The sequence below is a fragment of the Lolium perenne genome, chromosome 5 (assembly GCF_019359855.2).
Source record: "Lolium perenne isolate Kyuss_39 chromosome 5, Kyuss_2.0, whole genome shotgun sequence".
NCBI classification, from domain to species: domain Eukaryota; kingdom Viridiplantae; phylum Streptophyta; class Magnoliopsida; order Poales; family Poaceae; genus Lolium; species Lolium perenne.
The window spans coordinates 88,555,635-88,576,072 of NC_067248.2; the positions used below are offsets into that span (position 1 = coordinate 88,555,635).

The 20,438-nt window shown below is 44.2% G+C and overlaps 4 protein-coding genes across 5 annotated transcripts; all 4 read right to left on the reverse strand.

Moving 5' to 3' along the window:
- Nucleotides 1–1,713: 1,713 nt before the first annotated feature.
- LOC127298029 (xyloglucan galactosyltransferase KATAMARI1 homolog) lies at nucleotides 1,714–3,564 on the reverse strand. Its single transcript, XM_051328028.2, has 2 exons — nucleotides 3,005–3,564; nucleotides 1,714–2,920 (listed from the first exon to the last, which is right to left on the reverse strand). Exons 1-2 carry the CDS (start codon nucleotides 3,466–3,468, stop codon nucleotides 1,810–1,812), a joined length of 1,575 nt encoding a protein of 524 aa, XP_051183988.1. The 5' UTR covers nucleotides 3,469–3,564; the 3' UTR covers nucleotides 1,714–1,809.
- Nucleotides 3,565–5,132: 1,568 nt separating this feature from the next.
- Nucleotides 5,133–8,136, reverse strand: LOC127300753 (protein ENHANCED DOWNY MILDEW 2). 2 transcript variants are annotated; one of them, XM_051330917.2, is made up of 7 exons: nucleotides 7,598–8,136; nucleotides 7,284–7,327; nucleotides 6,650–6,764; nucleotides 6,453–6,551; nucleotides 5,889–6,136; nucleotides 5,677–5,766; nucleotides 5,133–5,585 (listed from the first exon to the last, which is right to left on the reverse strand). In XM_051330917.2, the coding sequence occupies exons 1-7, from the start codon at nucleotides 7,694–7,696 to the stop codon at nucleotides 5,303–5,305; spliced, it is 978 nt and encodes a 325-aa protein (XP_051186877.1). In that variant the 5' UTR covers nucleotides 7,697–8,136; the 3' UTR covers nucleotides 5,133–5,302. The 2 variants fall into 2 exon arrangements, with proteins under 2 accessions (XP_051186877.1, XP_051186876.1); XM_051330916.2 differs by having other exon boundaries at nucleotides 7,592–8,136.
- Nucleotides 8,137–8,482: 346 nt separating this feature from the next.
- Nucleotides 8,483–9,064, reverse strand: LOC139831543 (uncharacterized). The gene has a single exon (XM_071820839.1). It carries the CDS (start codon nucleotides 9,062–9,064, stop codon nucleotides 8,483–8,485), a length of 582 nt encoding a protein of 193 aa, XP_071676940.1.
- A 987-nt stretch (nucleotides 9,065–10,051) lies between these two features.
- Nucleotides 10,052–19,067, reverse strand: LOC127303789 (uncharacterized). Its single transcript, XM_071819925.1, has 18 exons — nucleotides 18,447–19,067; nucleotides 18,050–18,094; nucleotides 17,783–17,902; nucleotides 17,328–17,473; nucleotides 17,060–17,207; nucleotides 16,552–16,635; nucleotides 16,331–16,446; nucleotides 15,905–15,963; nucleotides 15,719–15,809; nucleotides 14,382–15,628; nucleotides 13,745–14,179; nucleotides 13,515–13,659; nucleotides 12,785–13,309; nucleotides 12,477–12,532; nucleotides 12,282–12,381; nucleotides 11,863–12,170; nucleotides 10,827–10,941; nucleotides 10,052–10,602 (listed from the first exon to the last, which is right to left on the reverse strand). Exons 4-10 carry the CDS (start codon nucleotides 17,406–17,408, stop codon nucleotides 15,548–15,550), a joined length of 660 nt encoding a protein of 219 aa, XP_071676026.1. The 5' UTR covers nucleotides 17,409–17,473; nucleotides 17,783–17,902; nucleotides 18,050–18,094; nucleotides 18,447–19,067; the 3' UTR covers nucleotides 10,052–10,602; nucleotides 10,827–10,941; nucleotides 11,863–12,170; nucleotides 12,282–12,381; nucleotides 12,477–12,532; nucleotides 12,785–13,309; nucleotides 13,515–13,659; nucleotides 13,745–14,179; nucleotides 14,382–15,547.
- Between the last annotated feature and the right edge of the window lie 1,371 nt (nucleotides 19,068–20,438).

Genomic DNA, 20,438 nt, shown 5'->3' on the forward strand with positions numbered 1-20,438 from the left:
TACAGTTAGAGCATGGCATGAAACTAATTATGAATAATTGACATATAATGAATAACTATTATTATTTGTCGCTAGAGAACTATCTCCAACAGTCTCCCACTTGCACTAGAGCAAAAATAATCGAGTCATATTTGTCACTCATCATAACACCATACTCTTATGAGCTTATGATCATGCTAATTTGTGGAGCAGGTTGTTTTAGTGTCATGAATTCTCAGATTCATATGTTCTTTAGGCATTTCATAATCCTCACTTTGATAAAATAATGTCAAACAAGGTGACAATATGAATTTGCAAAGAACATATGAATATGAGGATTATAAGTGGGCAATATAAGTATTGTAACACGATCATGCTATATTGAGCTCAATGTTACAATGTTTATAACAAGTGCATAGTAACTTAATCCTTAGACCATGAGATCGTATTAATCACCATCTCCTGAGGTTTCCTTAGCTCATCAACCGTCACAACGTAGTAGGGGGATCATAAAAGTGTAGTTAGGTATACCGATGGAATGGTTGAGGCCTACGTTATCAAGAGCGGGGATACTTTGTAAGGGTCCACTCGGTGAGATTATATCCATGAAAGCTGCAGAGCATATGACTAGGTCATGGGGATATAATCGCATCTGAACGAGCTAAATAGCCTTGTCGGTAACAAGATCGAACTAGGTATCAAGATACTGATGATCATGTCTTAGACAAGTGCCGATGTCGAATAAACAAAAGGATTACGACTATTTGCATAGGTTCAAACGATGATCATATCTTCGTGAAATTTATAGTGATCGCAATGGTTCCCTAGACCCCCCTAGTGATCATATGGTTTGTGACCTAGTCCTGTTTCATAGCTATGTTATTCCCGAACCGTAGAGTAACAAACTTAAGGGTTCAACGAAACTACAGATGGTTTTGGATTCATTGAAGTTGAGAGATATATCTGGAATAGGGTTCCGGTGAAATCCGAAAGATGTTCGGAATAGTTCGGGGGTGTCTCGGACTAATGGAAATTAAAGGATATATTTAATATGTTGATTAGAATTAATATATTGAAATATATTTAATTTAATATAAATATGATTTTTTATTTAATTAAAAAGGGCTCCCAAATTTTATTATGCCCCGAGCGATGCCGGGATCTGGATCTAGAAGATCTACTTCCGCAACTTCGCTGGATCGAAGCCGGGAGTGTCGCTGAGCACCGTACGTGTGCGAAACTACGAGGTGCTGCACTTGCGGCACTTGACGTCGGGGAGAGGACTTCTTCGCAACCTCAAGGTCGGCGCAGACTGTTCGACTACATCATCCACTTTCTAGAGGACGTTAACCGCTATCGATCTACGAGGGTACGTCACCGATATCACCTTCGGTACTGCATTACTACATGGATAGATCTTGAGCGTATTATGGTTCACGTATAGTTAAATTTTTTTTGTTTTCTGCTGAAGGACCCAACAACTGTTTGTGTGGGCTTGACCATGTTGTTGTAGATTTTTGTCCGAAAACACTTTTCTTATTTAATAAATGAGGCAAAGTTTTTGACTCCGTCCTTTTAAGAAAAAATAGGCTCGCAGTTGCAAGTTCTAGAAAAGAACTCTTTCTTCTTCCTCATTCGTGAACTTGGAGTTGATAAGATTCCATCTTCTTCGACGTGATGCTGAGAAAACAGAAACACCCCTGTGTCGACTATCCAGAACTGACCAGCCATCGATAAAATGGAAATAGCCACTACTTTAACTTTATGTTCGAACAACAAAACTACTCCTACTAAAAGATCAACACAAAAGTTGCACATAATAATTTGATGTCACGAGTCTTTGGCGGCCAGGGTATCATGGTCAACAGGCCATCCCAAATCCTCCCCCTTCTTGATCCTTGTCATCCTCGCCATCACCTCATCAAAGGCTACGTCGAACGCATCCCTCATGTCCCCCTGGAATCTCTCCCTGGGGTTCTTGTACAGAAACCTGGGGATCATGTTAATGACCTCCTCCCTCATGGCGGCCACCTCCTCGTCTGTGTACTTGGCCAGCACCTCCTCGATGTCCACTTTCCCTTGGAGGACTTGGTCGGGGTCGATGAGCACCCAGTACCGGCGTTCGTCGCCGTTGCTTCTGTCCGGGTCCGGGTGGTGCCACCGGTACTGCTTCTTGAATGTGGACTCCTCGTGGAAGAAGACGGGGATGCATCCGGCCATGATGGAGTCCACCGAGGAGCGGCGCATGAAGGAGTCCCCATGCGGCTGCAGGCAGAAGCGGGACGAGGCGAAGGCGGAGACAAGCCTCCGCGGCGACCGGCAGGTGAGGAAGCCCTGGAGGCCGTGGCTGCAGTCGACGAGCCCGCACCGGCTCGATGAAGCGCACGAATCGATGATGCGGTCGCGGATGGGCAGTATCCCGTTGGCGCGCCGCGCACCGGCGAAGGCGAAGAGCCGAGGCCTGTCCGCGGCGCGGGCGCGCGCCTGCCACGCGGCCACCGCGTTCGCGGACGTCGGGTGGAAGTAGCTCGGGTACGGCACGGCGAAGTCCCGGCGCTCCCAGATGTGTGACTCGTAGGTGAGCACCGTCATGTTCCCGGACTCCGGGTGCTCGAGGAAGTTGTTTCCGCACACCCTGTTGGTGGCGTTGCCGTCGCCCTCAAGGTGCCGGAACATCCAGGTAGTCTTGGCGGCGACCATGAAGTGGTCGCGGCCCCCGAAGGCTGCCCACTGCGGCCGCGACGACAGCCACCGGAGGAACTCGGAGGAGGGACCGTTGCGCACCGAGGCGTTGAAGCCGCAGCGGTGCTGCTCGATCTCCAGCGCCGGGTAGTAGGGCACGTACACGGCCGTGGCTGCAGCCGGGTCGTCGGTGAGGCACTCGTACCGACGCATCCGGTTGTGGACAATCACCTCCAGGGCGTACTGGTCCGTGTTGTACCTGTACGTCCGCAGCTAGCTCGTAAGCACCATATATATCATACGAATACTTGACTTGTACTACGATCTAGGACTAGGAGTTTACCACCCGGTCCCGGTGTTGGGGATGACGCCGGTGTCACCGTCGCTGCCGTTGCCGGTGGCGGGAGGGAACGCAGGGCCCATGCCGGCATTGGCCATCAGGGAGCACATATGGTACTCATCCTGAAACACAGGGGAACCCTCGACGCAGTCCCTCAGAACATCGAATCGCGACGGCACATCCACCATGTACACGTACCTCCCCTCGCACGACGGCGATGCGGCCGATGAAAGCCGGCGCAGCGCGCCATCCTGATCGGCGACGACAGAGGAAGCTGGATGCTGGATGCTGGTGTCGAGCCCGTTGGGGACCGATAGTGGCAGGACGATGGGCGACGCCCGGGAGCCTTGGGCTCTAGAGGAGAAGAGGGAGAGGTGGACGAACTGGAAGTGGAGAAGGCAGGAAATGAGCCATGAGCCGAGGATGAGGAGGCCGTAGAGGACGTACTTGGGGTAGTGAGCCTCCATGGCTGCCTAGCTAGCCTGGCAGCAGCTCGATGAGGAGGTGGGCAGCACGCATCTGGCTAGCAAGCTGAGGGGTTTAGTAGGGGATTGGTGAACCATACCAAGTACTAATAATTAACTAGAGTAGTAAGCGCTATGCATCCAAGTTTGACCTTTCCCTCCCTCTTAACTGATGGAATTACAGTGTCTGATGATATATTCTAGTTCCTCATGTACAACACTATTTCAGGATTACTTGTTATATATACTCCAGGTACGCATTGTGTGATCTTGGTGCAAACTAGGAGTAGTTGGTATGCTATAGTAGTTGGTATGCATATGCATCCAAGATTGACCAACTCTTAACAAATGGGGATACTTCTTACTCGCAATTTAGTTATTTTGTTATGTGTATCAGTGTGCGTGGTGCTCAGACCGTGCTCAAGTAAACTTGTTCCTGATTATCGCCACTGGCAGACCTAGAAAAAAAAATTCAGTGGGGGCAGAAGGCTTGACTGGGAGCAGTTATGTTGTGAGTACAAAATTTTCAAGTTTTTTTTCTTCAAATTTCTAAAGGATTTGAGAAATTTGAAATTATCGTCACTCAGCTCCTCTTGGGTCTCCCCCCCCCCCCCCCCCCCCTCCCTCCTGATTATAGCAAAGAGATTTGACGGCAAGTCAGCAACCATGATAATAATATTGAACTCGCTCGTATATTTTAGGGTGGTAGCCAGACTAGTTTGATCCTCCGTACTACTTGATACTGTATATCTCTCTAAGAGAAATCTGTGTCTCTTTGTAGCTAGCTACTCTGTTGTAACTACTTCCGAAATGTGCAAAACAATGTTTACATTTGGCTGTCAATATCAAAACGTAATTAGAACTCCATGGAACTGCAACGCATAGCTAATCTTCCTTCAGACACACACATCATATTACTTGGGGTGCTGTGCTAATCGTCTGCTTGGATTGTACGAAATGCAGCCTAAAAAATAAGGCTGGTTTTGCTCGATCCAAAGACTCAAGTTAAGTCGAGCTGTCTCCAAGAAACTCTTGGTGCTACGGTTCTTGTTTATGCTGCACCTCTTGTATTCTTAATACCAACTTGGCATTCCTATGCATTGTTTAAACCCTGCATTGTGAATTGACTTGAGCTGCTCATTAAGCTTTGCTCATCGGGATTCCAAGTAGACTCCCGGAGTAAGATTCTAGACATGTTTCAATTAAAGAAACCCGTGTGAATTCTAGATCGAGGACTTGATTGATTATGTGTAACAGATTCTACGGTCATCAAGAGCTCAAGGCAGCCTTGGACTCTTGACCCCTCTGGCTTACCTGCAGTTATCAGCATAAGCTCACATTTTTTTACTCTTGTTAAGAGTATATTGGCAAAAGGGTAAACTGATTTTTGGGTGATAAGCGGCCCTGTGACGATTGATAACTATGATTAGTGGACTTCTCCCAACATGGGTTCCACGCGCACTGCACGCGACAAAGCATCTACGAGTAGATCTGTTTTTCAAGGTTCTGTTGACGTGAAAGTGGGGGAACTTAAATTGGCATTGCATATACACATGTTCTGTTGACGTAAACAAGCAAGCAAACAAACACTATTTCACTGGAGCTCATGTTCAGATATTATTTTCCACAGATAAGAGTTTAGGATCCATTTTTAATAATGATAAAAGGAAGGACATTTGTGTCCCGTCTAATTTTTTCTTCTCAGGTTCATTTCCAACTTGCGCACTCAAATGGAACTGAACATTTTGTATCAGTATTCACCATGCCCTTCAGGTGGAAGCTATTGCTGCTAGTTTTCTCTTCAGCAACAGGCTGGAGACAAAAAAAATGATGTTGGTCACTCGTCAAGCCAGCCACATGAGCCTGGTTGAGGACGCAGGAACAAGTGCTTTGGCGCAAATGAATCAATGGGCTTCACCCGATGATGGCCAATTTCTGCCGGCTGAGGGGACTGAGATGGTTTGGAGGACGAGGGGCGGTCGAGTTGCTCATCTTTTTCGAGTATATCATGCTCCTGAGGTGTACCTCTAGCCCTTTTTGATGCAACAGGATTTCTCCCATCTGGAAAGAAAATATGATCCCTCATGGGAGTTCCCAGATCTGGTTGAATTTCATGCTTCCTGCAAATATTTTAAGAATTCATCAGGTCTGGATAGGAAAGAGAGACAACGAGCTGAGTGTGTGATCGAGAAAGTAGGAGAATTTACACACATGCAGTAGATTAAAATTTGTTTGTGTAGAATTTTCTCCCACGCCCTCCGTGGATTACCCGTTTCTTCAGACTCTTCGAAGGAAATATCACTGCAAAACAATTAGCTGTTAGGAAGAGAATCTTGTTTACACCAATGAAGCATAACCAAAATGAGACAGGGTGGAGAATAGCAAGGGCATATCCATCTCCAATCTCAATTGCAAAGGCAAACCTTGGCAAGCACTTCCGGTGGTATGCAGTTGGACAGCGCCTACAAACTGCAAATTGCATCTCTTTATAATCCTTGTTCTCTGCTTCCTTACACGACTTACATTGATGCACAGGACACTCAAATTCCAGTCCACCAGCAATATGTTGCACATGAAGTACGGCCCGGGTTTTGCTATCAGGGTTGAGTAGTTTAGCAACACAGTTAGGGTGGTAAAAGTGCCCACACTTTTGATGCTTACATTGGAATACCTGAAAATACATGAAAAAGTTGGCAGAGAATCAAGTATTTTCAGATGTCAATTTGTGGTGGCAGTCCATCGACCTTTGATTACACCACTTCCTAATTTGAGTTAACCGCTTGAAGTGACATGGGATGTGTGTATTTTTGATTTTGCATGGATGTCAGAAAGTAATTAACACAGCATCTTTTTTAATCAGCAGCAAAGCAGGGGTATTGTGCTAGTTTCTTAAATTTTACTAGGAAAATGCTGCAATAGAAAAAGGCATCTTAAGATACATCCTATATCTTCTGGCAGTCTGAGGTCAACAGAAAAATGCTTCATACCTCAGGTCCTGATGCCAAGTCTGAAGACCCCAACAATCCACAAGCAAAACACTGATGCTGCTTATACTGGCAGTTCTTGCAGGTATACAAGGCCGCATCCTGAATTACCATCGAGAAATATGAAACAGATGTCAACTTCTATACATAAAGAAAACAAGTGATAAATAAAAAGAACCAGGAAACTTAATCAAATATACCCCTTGTGCTACATGCTTTTGCCACTGTTCTTCAGGCATCCCAAGGGTTGCGCACATTGAGTCTTCACCATGTTCTTCGGTTGGGTGAAAGGACCTCTGACATCCACCATCACAACTAAAAAAACAAGGGAACAAGGAACACTGAGATAGAGCACGGTATATGACACATTCAAAGCAACAGGTATTTCAACAACATTCATCAGAGACGTTAGGAATTCAGGAGGCACTACATGTTGCATCTGTAACAAAAAAAAAAGCGGTGCTAAAAACACATTTGATGACAAGCTTGAAAATCCATATATATATCATCGAATATTGGTGGGACTGAATCCAAGAACTTCTGAGCATAGTGAATGTGCTATCTCTATCTGGAAGCAACTATCATGAGAAAATCGGCTATCGAAGTAGATAAATGCAGTATAATCTTCTAGTACCGTTAGTTTAATTGACAAAACATGAAATCTATTGCTAAGAGAATAGTACATATTAACTACGTACAATAACACACAATCACTTGCTGTGTACATGTCAAGAATATAAATTGAGGAGAACAAATTCTTAAGAAAAAAATGTGAATTGGCGGCCGCAACTGCCCATTTATTAGAGATGAATCCACCGTTAAGGGTATACCTACCAGATTAAATCACCACCATCGTCGCACAGTACACAGGCACCCCTCTGCATAAGAAAATAGACATCTTAGCAATGTATTACTGGATTAAATCTTGTCAACGAGTTAAATAGGAGGAAGAGAACTTTTAAAAAAAAGGCAGGCGGGTGAGCAAAATTGAAGCGCAGGTGCACAACAATGATGGGTGTTCTTCTTGCGCGGCAGCGCAGAAGTAATCCACGAGAAGCAACCGGTAAGGCAACCGAATAGTGTAGCTCTAGAGAAACAAAACAAGCAAGCAGATCAAGCTATCAGGTGAATTTTCCTGGTACCTTCACCTTCTTAACAGGCGTCTCGCCGCCGGCCCTGTTTGGGTTGCTGCCCTGTTCCCCCTTCGCCTTCCGGCGCCTGCTCACTGGCATCTTTATCACGGCCATGATCTTCCCCCGGGATGAGACAAGCCAAGACGCGGATTTGGTTTGGGTTTCTTCCTAGGGTCCCAAACGAAAACCCTACCGCTAATCGCCCTCTCCGCTCGATCCGCGGTGAAGTCCGTCGACCGATATGTAGATCGGACAGGGCAGCAGCAGGAATAGCTCACCAAGAATCCTCTCAAGTGTCAAACTAGTGCTAGGCGCGTTTCTTGAACTCGGGGAGGGGAGACCGGTGATCGCCGTATATAGCGACGGGGGCGGAACCGACGAGCCACCGGCGCTGAATCCGATCCGGTTAAGGTGGACGGTGAGACTGTGAGACTGTGAGAGGATAGCGTCGGCGCCTCCGGTACGGAGTCCGTTCTGCTCCCGGTCCCTGTATTCCGCCGCCGCCGTACTGGCGTTACGGCTTGCGACGCGTGGGCAGTGGGCACACCTTTGCCGTACCGTCTGGTCATCTAGCGAGCAGCATAACTTGGATCTATTGATTCTATTCTGTCAAAGAAAAAAAAAACTTGATCTATGGTGTAATATCCCCTTCCTGGTATGATTGCCAGGGAAGTAAGATTGCACACGAAATGATATTCCGTGCGGAAGAAGAAGAAAGAGCTCGACGAGAAGAATTTGCTTCCGTTTCTATTCTTCTTACTTGCCTTGTTCTGGTTACAACCTTCTGCTTATAAACTGCGGACTCACGCTCCTGACCTCCATGGGCCCACGCTTAACTTACACGCACACCCCTCACACCATCACAAGGACACCCACAGGTCCCTGATGGCGCACGCACGCCTAAGGCTCTGGCGTGGTCGTGACATCTTCCTCCCCTGGAAATTGTGCTTGTCCCCAAGCACCAACGGCTGGAAATTGATTCTTCAGCGTGTTCCAATCTTCCCAAGTAGCCGCCTCTGTTGGGATGCCTGTCCACTTCACTTGCACTTGCACGATTGCAGTATTCCCTTTCTTGACGAGGCGTCTGTCCAGTACTCTCTCTGGTTTTGTTTCCTTGGAGTCAAGCAGTGGCAATGGAGGAAGTTCGGAAAATACTGGTGTAAAATCCGCCATGTACTCCTTCAGCTGGGAGACGTGAAAAACATTGTGCACCCTACATTCACTCGGCAGCTCCAGTTTGTACGCCACCTGCCCGATGCGCTCCAGTATGGTATAAGGACCAAAGAACTTGTGCGCCAGCTTGGGATAAGGCCTGTTCACCACAGTTGATTGTGCATATGGCTGAAGTTTGAGGAGTACCTTGTCACCCACCTGGAACGTTTTCTCTGCGCGTTGCCTATCTGCATACATCTTCATTCGATTCTGTGCTGCAGCCAAATGTTTCTTGAGCAGCTCATCTTGTACGGCTCGTTCAGCTACCATGTCTGCCACTCCTGGTTCAGTGATTGATACGTCTCCAACGTATCTATAATTTCTTATGTTCCATGCTAGTTTTATGACAACTAGATGACCTGTTGCGCTATCGCGCAAATGGAAGAATTAGGACAGAATTTAAACTATAGTACTCTCTCCTGTCTCTTTTAATTGACTCGGATTTAACACAACTTTATACTAAATCTGAGTCAATTAAATAGGACCGAAGGGAGTATTAAACTACTCAGCATATTCTGTATTATTTTGTCCACTGTACATAATACCCCGTACATGTGATAATTTTGCAAAGAACGGATTCATTGTGCATGTCCATAATGATTGCTGATGCAATTTTTAAATAAAACAGTCGTTTAACATCCTGTATGGACTAAGAGCATAGATATTTAAATATAGATTTATGAAGCCCCGAGCTGAGCACTATGGTATTTCGTGGCAGTTCTCTAGGACGGGAAAATTTTAGTCCACCGTTACTTGCTGTTTTGGTAACCATGTGTGCATATGAGATTCAGCCTAAAGCTGGTGACGTGATTGGTAATATTGGAAGGATCTTTGTTAAGCGTCAAAAGTATGTGAAGCAGAAGCTACAGAGGCAGCCATATTTATTCTGGAGAGGTGATGTTGATTCATCTTATTGACATCAATTATAGTAGATTGACACACCAAATTGCACCTATCAGAGAGACAGAGTGTTTGCTGGAACTGCCCCTCAAATAAGGCAGTGTCCTAAGTAACCAGGGTGCGCAGCACTGAAGCATTGATCATACTAACTATGGTTTTGTTTGAAGCAACCACACGCCCATGTCGGAAGAACGGAAGGTATCGGCTAGGGTATATTATTATTGTTCTCAGACCCATGATAGCTAATACATTGAATGAATGTTCCTTCAGGGTGTATATGAAATAATGGTCACTAAAAAACCAGCTATAGCATTGAAGCAAACATATGTAAAATACATCAGCAAAAACAAATAGTCGTGGGCAATAATCCGTGCCATTCATAGAAGTAGATAAAAGTTCAGGTCTGGGCAATAGTCTATACCATGCATACTGGTACATAAAGTTTTAGCCCATAGCTTGGCCATAAGACCTTGCCAAGAGATGGTCATATTAATCTCCTCTACCGGCCAGAGGATTTACTTACAAAAGGATGTCTTTCGAAATGCCGCCTACACAAAATAGCCTCTACATAGGTATTTACTCAGCTAGCACATGAGGTTGATACTACAACAGACAATATAGTTCAATATAGTTACGTGGCAATGTGGAGACAGATAGCAAAAGAATCACATCAGCTTGAGAACGTAGCACGGAACCCGCAGGTCCAGTGAAGAAGCTTACGTCAAGGCGATTAGCCTGGTTCATTAACTCGACGATGTACAGATAAGGCACACTAACTATCAGCGACCCACATGTCCAGTGAAGAAGCTTACGTCAAGGCGATTAGCCCGGTTGATTAACTCAACGATGTACTGATAAGGCACACTGACTATCAGCGTCAGTCGATACAAGGAGCAGCAGAAAAGGGCCTGGTAATCATAGAAAAGGACAAAGAATAAGTATAGTGTACCAACGCTGAAGATAAGAAATTGACTGCCATATCCGAAACTAATGAGATACGCGAAAGAAAAGAAAGGCACAGAGAATGAAATACTGCAAATCAGCAGCAAATTGCATACACATTGGTAATTAGGAGAGGCAGAACCATTGCAACAGAGGCACTTAGAAAAGGAGGAGACCGTGTAGACATTACCTTATGTACAAACAGTGTCTGCAAACACATCAGACAAGTGACTACCTTGATTTCTTGAATGATAGAATCAATAATACCCAGCGAGAATCACCACATCGAAACATCACCATCAATCCTATAGAAGGATTCATGCAAGTCACTTTCCAGCCTATCATCGAAAAGTGAACGAAGGGCACAAAAAGGACACTATCCGAATAAATACCCAAATGGAAATCCAAGCATGAAAGTAGCTGAATGCAAGCAACATCTTAAATAAAAGTACATTTCTAGAGGATGTAAACCTAGTATTGAAATGTAAAAAAAACTGAAGCATAAGTACCACATCTGGTACTGCTACTTGCTCCAGTTCACCAAGACTGTCACATTCGCCAAAAATTCAGCCTTAAACGACAAAACACCTGACTTATCATGGTGGCAAATGTACAACTTGCCTGTCTGCAGTACCTGACTACTATTCTCATAATGAAATGTATAGTCCAAAAATCATTTCAGCGCCTCATCACATTCCTTAAAGACAATCCATTAAATCACAACCAAGTTAACATCAAACAAAAAGGAGACACGTACGACCCTAACCAAATCATAATGGCATAATGATGGCATGATGGCCGTTTTTTGGTACTAAATATGGCACTAAATTTTCCCAGAAGACTTGAATCAATACATAAATAGATAATTCAATCAAGAAAAATCACTCACTAAATAGAAGCAAGGCAAGTAAGAAAATACGATTCAGACAACATGCTTGATCAGCAACATTTCTGAAAAAAATTCTATTTTTCCCTAAAGATCACAATACCGAGTCAAAAATGGCACCTGTGTAAGCTGTGAGCACAAGTCAATGTAATTTGGCCCAACTAAATATCTGAGATCTTCTTAGATTGAAACTCATAGTTGCCATGATTTTGTATAGGTTCTGTTTCTGAGATCAATTCATAACTCATGTCTACCAAAATAAATATAAAAAATAAACAGAATAATCACTTGAATACTTACAATAACAACTTAGAGCCTACATAAAACACCTGAAACACACCTCACAAGGAGCAGCATAAAGTTGGATCAATTTAGCTTCTTATACACCGCCTATATTATATGCTCTGCATCGTGTACCATCGTCCAGATTCTTTCCTCCTCCTTTTCTCCAGCAAAGGTGCCCTCTAGCTAGAATTTCGCTCTTGATTAATTTTCCCTTAGCACTATAACCCTTTCTTCCCTCAATTCTTGTATTCAGTTCAGACTTCTTTTAATGTTGTTCGTGGCTCTTACATTTGTTTGCAGATATCTCCCAAGTGCTCTTTAATGGTTCTGGTGCCTTAAGTGCTTCATCACCCAGCTCGGTACCTATGAGCAGACGACTGTAAAAACTAAACAAAAAATATGGTCCGATCCACAAAGACACGAACATACAGTATCAACCATGAACCATATCAAAAACAGGCACACATAACTTACTTTGGGAGTAAAAGCGCAACACCCCAACAGGAAGCAAAGAGAGTTAAGCACGGATATCCTGTGCAATTACCTCCTGAGAAGGAGGCTTCTATGTGAAATCCTACAAACCACACAATACCACCTGTAATTAGCAACTACAGACCAAAAATCCATAGTGCAAAAGGAAAGGAATTATGAATCTCTATGCTGCCTTACCGGGTTCAGTGGCCGCAGCGTCATCTGCACGTACACTTTGTTGTCTTCGCATCAGCCTAAACCAAAATCCTCAACCCAAGTTACCACCTAAATATTGTTAAAAGGATTGCAATGCTACAACTGGTCTATGCTAAATAAATCCTAAATATTGCAGGTGGACGATTGTTTTTTTTTAATATTGATGTTGTATGCAGCAAAGGTGAGAAAAATTATCCTTCAATATACAGTAAGCCATTAACCAAAATTGGAACAATCAAATGAAACTTAATAAACATTAGATGACATATGAGCTGAGTGAGAAAAAATACATTGTCCGGTTGTCCCGTTATTTGGATTTCAGCGCCGATCTGCAGCAACCAACGGAATGGAAGAACAAATGATAAATCATCAGAAATCATTTGAAGTGATATTGGTTTCAAAGTACTTCGAAGTTCAAACCCTGATGAGCAAACCACTCAAGAATCTATGGAAGGGAGATGACGACCAGAAATTCATAATTATAGAATTACCTTGCTATTTCAAGATATGTAGCAGTGTGTCAAGATAAAACATGATCAACAGGAAGATTGCTACACCTTCACCAGGAAAGAGAGACAACAACTGGGCAACTGACCTCAATTCCAAGTTAACCAAAATAAAAAAAGAAATAAAACGGACAAAATAGTCACACACACACAGACGCAAACCTGCCCAAAAAATATATCCAACCAAGACCACCACAACAGTGGTACCATCCCCATTTTCATAGTCTTGACAACGGGAAAGCTCAACCATCAACGTTGCAATATGGTTATCACCATCCATTTGCTCCCGGATTGTCGCTCCATCAATTGCTAAAAATTCATAAAGGGCATACTAATTCAGTATACAAAGAGGAGAGGTAAAAAAAAGAGAACACGCATACATTATTTAGGTAGCCGCACATTCAGTTGTTACCGTGACACTAAAAGGTGTGCTCCAGTCGAAATTGGTAGAAAATAGCTGGGCTGAAGGAATATCAATTCGCAAGATTTAGAGACGATGGTTTATGTATTATACCTCTCTTCCATGCACATACACATCTCTCCTCCTCTCTTCTGATCACCACCAGGGCAAGCAGCACCACCATGTCTACCGGGAGGATGTCTGCAGCCTAGGCGACAACAGCCACCAGGTCAAGCACCACCACCAGGACCTCGATGCTCTGCAACAGCAGCTGCTTATTTAGAGATAAGGATCATGTATGAATCATGAATTTGAACGACACACGACCGCACACACATACACACCTCTCCTCCTCTTTTCTGATCAACACCAGGTCAAGCGCCACCACCAGTCCACCAGCATGACGTCTTGCAGCCTCGGTGACAATGACAGCTTCCGGGCGAAGCGCATCCACAGAAAGTCATCGGAGCCGACCTTGATGCTCTGCAACATGAGCTGCTTCGAGCTCTGGATTCCATGTGGTAGGTATCATTGCTCCAATCATGTACATCGCGGCTTACATGCTACGAGCGTGCCATGAGAGATGGTAGCCTTGGAGCAGCCAGCGGGGAGCTGCCATTTTAGATCTACTCACATTATGTTTCTTCTCTCATATAACAAGAGCTGTAGTTCCGCACAACATCATACAACCTATACCCAAAAAAATGAAAAGAAAATATGGGGAGGGAGAGGTACCAGCTCAGCCTGGTTGGAAGCACACGCAGCAAAAGCTGCCAATTCTTCATCATGGACAAAAAGGGATACCAATGACTATTCTTTCTAAAAAAAATACGACATCACACTGCCAACAACATGTGTAGTAGATATATTGCTGCTTAGTTTAATAACCAGCACATCAGGTTTAATCTGAAAAATATTAAACCAATGGCATATTGAAAGTATAAAAGTGTAGAATCTATAGTGCAGATTTGAGAGATGTACCTGACATTGAACATGTGCAGCCTCTTTGAATCTTCTTTTGAGGGCTAAAGCTTCAGCAGCATGGCCCACTGGAAATGCAGTGGCTTATGATCAGCACAAAGCTAAAGGCTTGGATGTCCATCAACCTTCAGCAGCATGGCTCACTGGAAATGCAGTAGGTAACAAGAGATTATGAGTGTATAACAGAAGAATATTGTTGAGAGCATTCTCAGATTCTTCATTAGTCGGAGAAAACGGGAGACACCAACCCTTGCCGCTGGCAACATCACAAGATAGGTGCACAAGATAGGTGCACTCACCGCTGGTCTACCTTATAAGCATACACCGTCTAGTTTGGCTTCTAGCCCGCCCCACACGAGTTGGCAGCACTGCCGGTCTTAAGAAATAAGAATGAGTGCACGATAGGAAAAAATTTCAACCTGGGCGACACATCGGGAAGAACCAAATAAGCCAGGAAAGTTCAACCAGAGAAATAAAAAAATTCACCCTAGCTTTGGCCTAGCTTCATATATTCTCTTCCTTATCAAGTATGGCAACTCATGCCTACATTTGAACAATAGTAACACAAGAAGGCAGACACAAAGCTTGACTCTATTCACGAGAGACTAATGCACTTATGTCAAGAGCTCAAATATAGCTTGTGATGTACCAGACATTTCAATGCCAGAAGGCAGTGCAGCTATGAGAGCTTAGACTGGAAGCTAAGCAAAGAGCACAAAGATTCGCAATTTTGCTGAAAATAGAAACAGAAATCCAAAGACAACAGCAAATAGAAATAAAATTTGACGCAAGCTCCAAACATACCCTCAAAAAGAAGACATCAATATAGCTAATGAAACTAAGGATCATTCTTCAGCGGCAGAGATCAATAAAGAGCGTAAGAGCATCGCAGGCTTGCACTGCTGACTACATCTCAAAGGCCAGTTCCAAGTTCAGAGGTCCCACTCCCATACAAGTACATATCCTGACCATCCAAGCTGAGGAAGCCAGTCTTGCTTGGCTTGCTGATACATATATCTTTACTTGAACATGGAAATGTCAAAAACGCGGGCAGACTTATCAGAGGAGACAGAGATGGGAGAGTTGCCGTCCGCGGAGATGGCCAGAGACTGCACGGCTTCGCGGTGCCCGCTGAACACACGAGCCAACTCACCAGAGAGGCTGTCCTAGATGAGCACCATGCCATCGACGCATCCTGATGCTACATACTTCGACGAACCCAGCCACGCCAGGCACGTCACGCCCTCCTGCTTATCAAACACCACCACCAGCAGTAAGTTCATGATGACATGAAAATACAAGAGAAATAGAAAAGGTCCATTGATTTCTACACCCACATCATGCTCGCAAGTGGATCGAATTGCTTGATGAGTGAGGTCCCAGATAATGAGAGTCTGATCAATGCTCCCTGTGGCCACCCAGTTATACCTGCAGAAAACAGGGGCATGGTTAGCTAGGTCAATATGAAGGCAATGTTACCATACAGAGTCCAACAATCCAAGAAATGTATCACGAAAAAGTACCTTGGTGAGATGCCCATGCACTCGACCGAGTTAGTGTGGCCCACTAATGAACCAACAACCTGCAAAAAGAACCAACAACACTTGTTACACACAAATCAGAGCTTATCTTACCTTCCATGGCACATGTTCCAAAGTTTAAAAACTATCAACAGAGTACATGCGACTTTCCTAAGAAAACAAATCCTGCAGTATATCTTACAAACAAAACTGCAGAAATCCCTACAAGCAAAAATAAGGAAATCCATAATTATATTATTTTTACATTATCTACCATGCAAACAATAGTTAGAACCACACACTGCATCAAATACTTAATATTATAAGCCAACTTGGAAGAGAAGGATACAAAGCTCATTCAGCATGGATGGGAGTGATTCATCGACCTTTTTGCTAAATTAATAGTGCAAAATCATGACATACACCCACCTGGCCTGAGTTTATATTCACAATGCACACGGAATTGTCCTGAGAGCCACTAACAATGGACTGGGAGTCCCATGTAATAGCTAAACATGTCAATCCTTGAGTGTGATAGCCATGACCTAGATTGAGGTAAAAAGATTGGACAATGAAGTTCAGGGTTGACAGAGAATGCACAAAAACAACCATATGAACATATGGTAATTACAACATAGACAGTAATTTACCCCGAACAACATGTCTGCATTGTGCACTTTCAAGGTCCCATATCCTCAATGTTGCATCATCTGATCCGCTACAAATAAGCTTACCTTCATACAAAAACACCTGAATTAGCTAAAATGGGTATGATACATCTGGGATCTAAACTTCTAAAGTAAACAGGTGAAAAAGATATAAGATGTTAAAGCATCACAGAAGCCATTCTGCTATTTTCCCTTTATTATTTTTATCATCAACTTCTAGTTTCACTGAAATTAACTTACAACACAACTTAGTAGCAGAAATATAAGTACCATGATCCATATGTTTCTCTGAAATATGAATTGATAATGAAGAAGCTCTGAATTGATAACCAAAAAAATTGCTACATACAGGTGAAAAATTGCATGTGAGGCATTCCAAAGAACAGGACTCAATAAAGTCCACATTGGGGTGATGTATTGTATACCATATTAAGAGGCAGCTTGATCCTTTAACATACATATATAACTAAACAACAGAAGAGCTCACTACCATCAGGGGTAAAGTCACCACATGTCACTGTGCTACTGTGGCCAGCAAATATACTCGGAAAGGCATTGTGGTCGGCATTCCACACCCATATATTACAGTCTTCTGATCCGGCAATTATCAAGTGACATCGCGGATGCCATTTAAGCCACTACAAAACCATAACATGTAATTAATAAACGAGTACCTAGATACAGCTTAAGAGCACGAAACAAGGAGTTATGGAATATGTTCAACTAAATGGATGAAAGTGACCACAGCATCATCTCACCTCAAAGCCTGATTCAGAGCCCTCAAGGGTTCCCTGAAGTGTTCGTGTAGCTGTATTCCATACATTTATCTGTCCATCCATACCTCCAGAAGCCACCAATTTTCCATCTGAACTGAAATCCACAGTGCAGACAGTATCCCTATGTCCTGTATCGGTAACAGATATTATGTAAGCTTCATAGAAAAATCTAGGCATCCATCAAAACAATTAAGGTATATAAATTGATGCAACACGAACATAAAGATGAAGATATTCCCAAACAAAAAATAATGAAAAAGACTTGCTGCAATATATCTAGAATACTTTTGGAGTTTTAGATAAAATAAATAGAATACACACATTTAAGAACTAATATTGTAATAGTGACGAAGCATAGAGATAGTCCGGGTAACATTGACATAGAAAAAGTCGACTAAGGAATTCCCAATTAGACTAAGAAGATGAGTCGACAATACCAGACAACTCTTGAACATCCTCTGCAGATCCAATCCTCCAAAGAAAACCTCTGTCATCTTTACCTCCAGAAACAACAAGCGATGCGTCTACAGGACTGCACGCAGCAGCAAATACCTCATCTGTACCCAACATATCAAGATCAGCTGTTAATATAAGTGTTTTCCAGTGCAAAGGTACTCCGGGACATGGTGTATCAAACTTATTGGTGCAAACATATAATCATAGCCACAAGACATCGTAAGTTAGTTTGTTCAATGAGGTCGTACCTGTATGCCCGTGAAATGCATATGCTGAATGATCCTCAACCTCATCTGAAAACAACAGAAATTAAAGGATGCTTGGATTACGAGCATATTATAATCTCAGGGTAAAGAACTTCCAATGAACAACCAAACAATTAATATCATGGTACCGAGGTTTATATAAAATAGCATAAAACGGTACCCCTAGAAGAAGAGCCATGTCTGAGCTCATTTACAACTAAAATAGGTGTAGAAGGCAATATTCAGTCATCGCTACTAAACGAAAGTATCTTATTCAGTCATCGACCAGGACGATGACGATGGACGCCTTCAGCGCTTGATCTGAGCAGCCATCTACAGCTGTTGTTCATGTGGGGAGAAGAGGACGCGGCACACGAGAGAATCGGAGGCTGAAACGTACCTCAAGGAAGCCGGCGCCGAGGATATGAACGAGGGAGAGTGGGGATCCCCTCGGCTCCGATCTCCGCAGAGGCCGCCGCCGTCCAACCGCTAGGCGCGCTCCTCGCATGAGGCTCGCCGGCCTGGTCGTGGTCGCCGCCCACGAAAGGTTCTGCCGCTCTGTCCTCGGAGGCGGCCATCCTCGACGCGCTGAACACCGCCTCCAGCCGCCATCGCCGCCGCTAGGCGCGTGCTCCCTGCCTCCAGCCGCCTCGACACGCTCTACATGCCGCCGCTGGCTCCCGCATCCAGTCGAGGGGGAGAGAGGAGAAACGAAAATGGGGGAGGAGAGGAGGCTGACATTGGAGAGGAGAGGAGGAGGTGGGGATTGGGGAGCGAGGAGCGAGGCCAGGATTGGGGACGTCGTTCGATCTAGATTCTCTCACCTCTGGCGGATAGGTGACCAGGCGACCGAACGAGCTAGCCTGTCTGCCTCTTACCCCTGGGTCCTGCACGTAGGAGGTCCCACGCGTCATGGACTCTTTCACTGCCAAACGAGTGAGAAAAGTTTTAACTGCATCCAACGGCTGAGGTAGAAAGTGGGATGTAAAAATCACTGTAGTAGGTGAAATGGACGAACCAGATTAAAGTGCCCCTCTCAGATGGCCTGGTTGGCCGGGTACTCTAGCATCATTTATAGGAGAAATACATACATGTTTTATTCACACTTTATAATGTTTTTATGCATTTTCTGGGACTAACCTATTAACAAGATGCCACAGTGCCAGTTCCTGTTTTCTGCTGTTTTTTATTTCAGAAAAGTAGTTTTACAAATATTCTCGGAATTGGACGAAACAAAAGCCCACGTCCCTATTTTCCACAGAGTGTTCCAGAACACTGAAGAGGAGTCGAGGAAGGCCAGCAGGGGGCCCTCCCCATATGGCGGCGCGGGGGGGCCCACTGCCGCGCCGTGACGTGGGGAGGGAGCCCCCTGGCTCCCCCGACGCTGCCCCTTCGCCTATTTATTCCTTCGTCCCCGAAAACCCTAGTACCGAGAGCCAAAATACCAGAATAGTTCCAGAGACGCCGCCGCCGTCAACCCTAACTCGGGGGGTTCAGAAGATCTCCTCCGGCACCCTGCCGGAGAGGGGAATCATCACCGGAGGGCTCTACATCACCATGCCCGCCTCCGGACTGATGCGTGAGTAGTTCATCCTTAGACTACGGGTCCATAGCAGTAGCTAGATGGTTGTCTTCTCCTATTGTGCCATCATGTTTAGATCTTGTGAGCTGCCTATCATGATCAAGCTCATCTATTTGTAATGCTACATGTTGTGTTTGTTGGGATCCGATAAATATGGAATACTATGTCAAGTTGATTATTGATCTATCATATATGTGTTGTTTATGATCTTGCATGCTCTCCGTTGCTAGTAGAGGCTCTGGCCAAGTTGATACTTGTGACTCCAAGAGGGGTATTTATGCTAGATAGTGGGTTCATGTCTCCATTGAATCTGGGGGAGTGGCAGCAACCCCTAAGGTTGTGGATGTGTTGTTGCCACTAGGGATAAAACATCAATGCTTTGTCTAAGGATATTTGTATTGTTTACATTACGCACAGTACTTAATGCAATTGTCTGTTGCTTGCAACTTAATACTGGAAGGGGTGTGGATGCAAACCCGAAGGTGGACTTTTTAGGCATAGATGCATGCTGGATGGCGGTCTATGTTCTTTGTCGTAATGCCCTAAGTAAATCTCATAGTAGTCATCTTGATATGTATGTGCATTGTTATGCCCTCTCTATTTGTCAATTGCCCAACTGTAATTTGTTTACCCAACATGTTATTTATCTTATTGGAGAGACACCACTAGTGAACTGTGGACCCTGGTCCATTCTTTTACATCTGAAATACAACCTACTGCAATCATTGTTCTCTTTTGTTTTCTGCAAGCAAACATCATTTTCCACACCATACGTTTAATCCTTTGTTTTCAGCAAGCCGGTGAGATTGA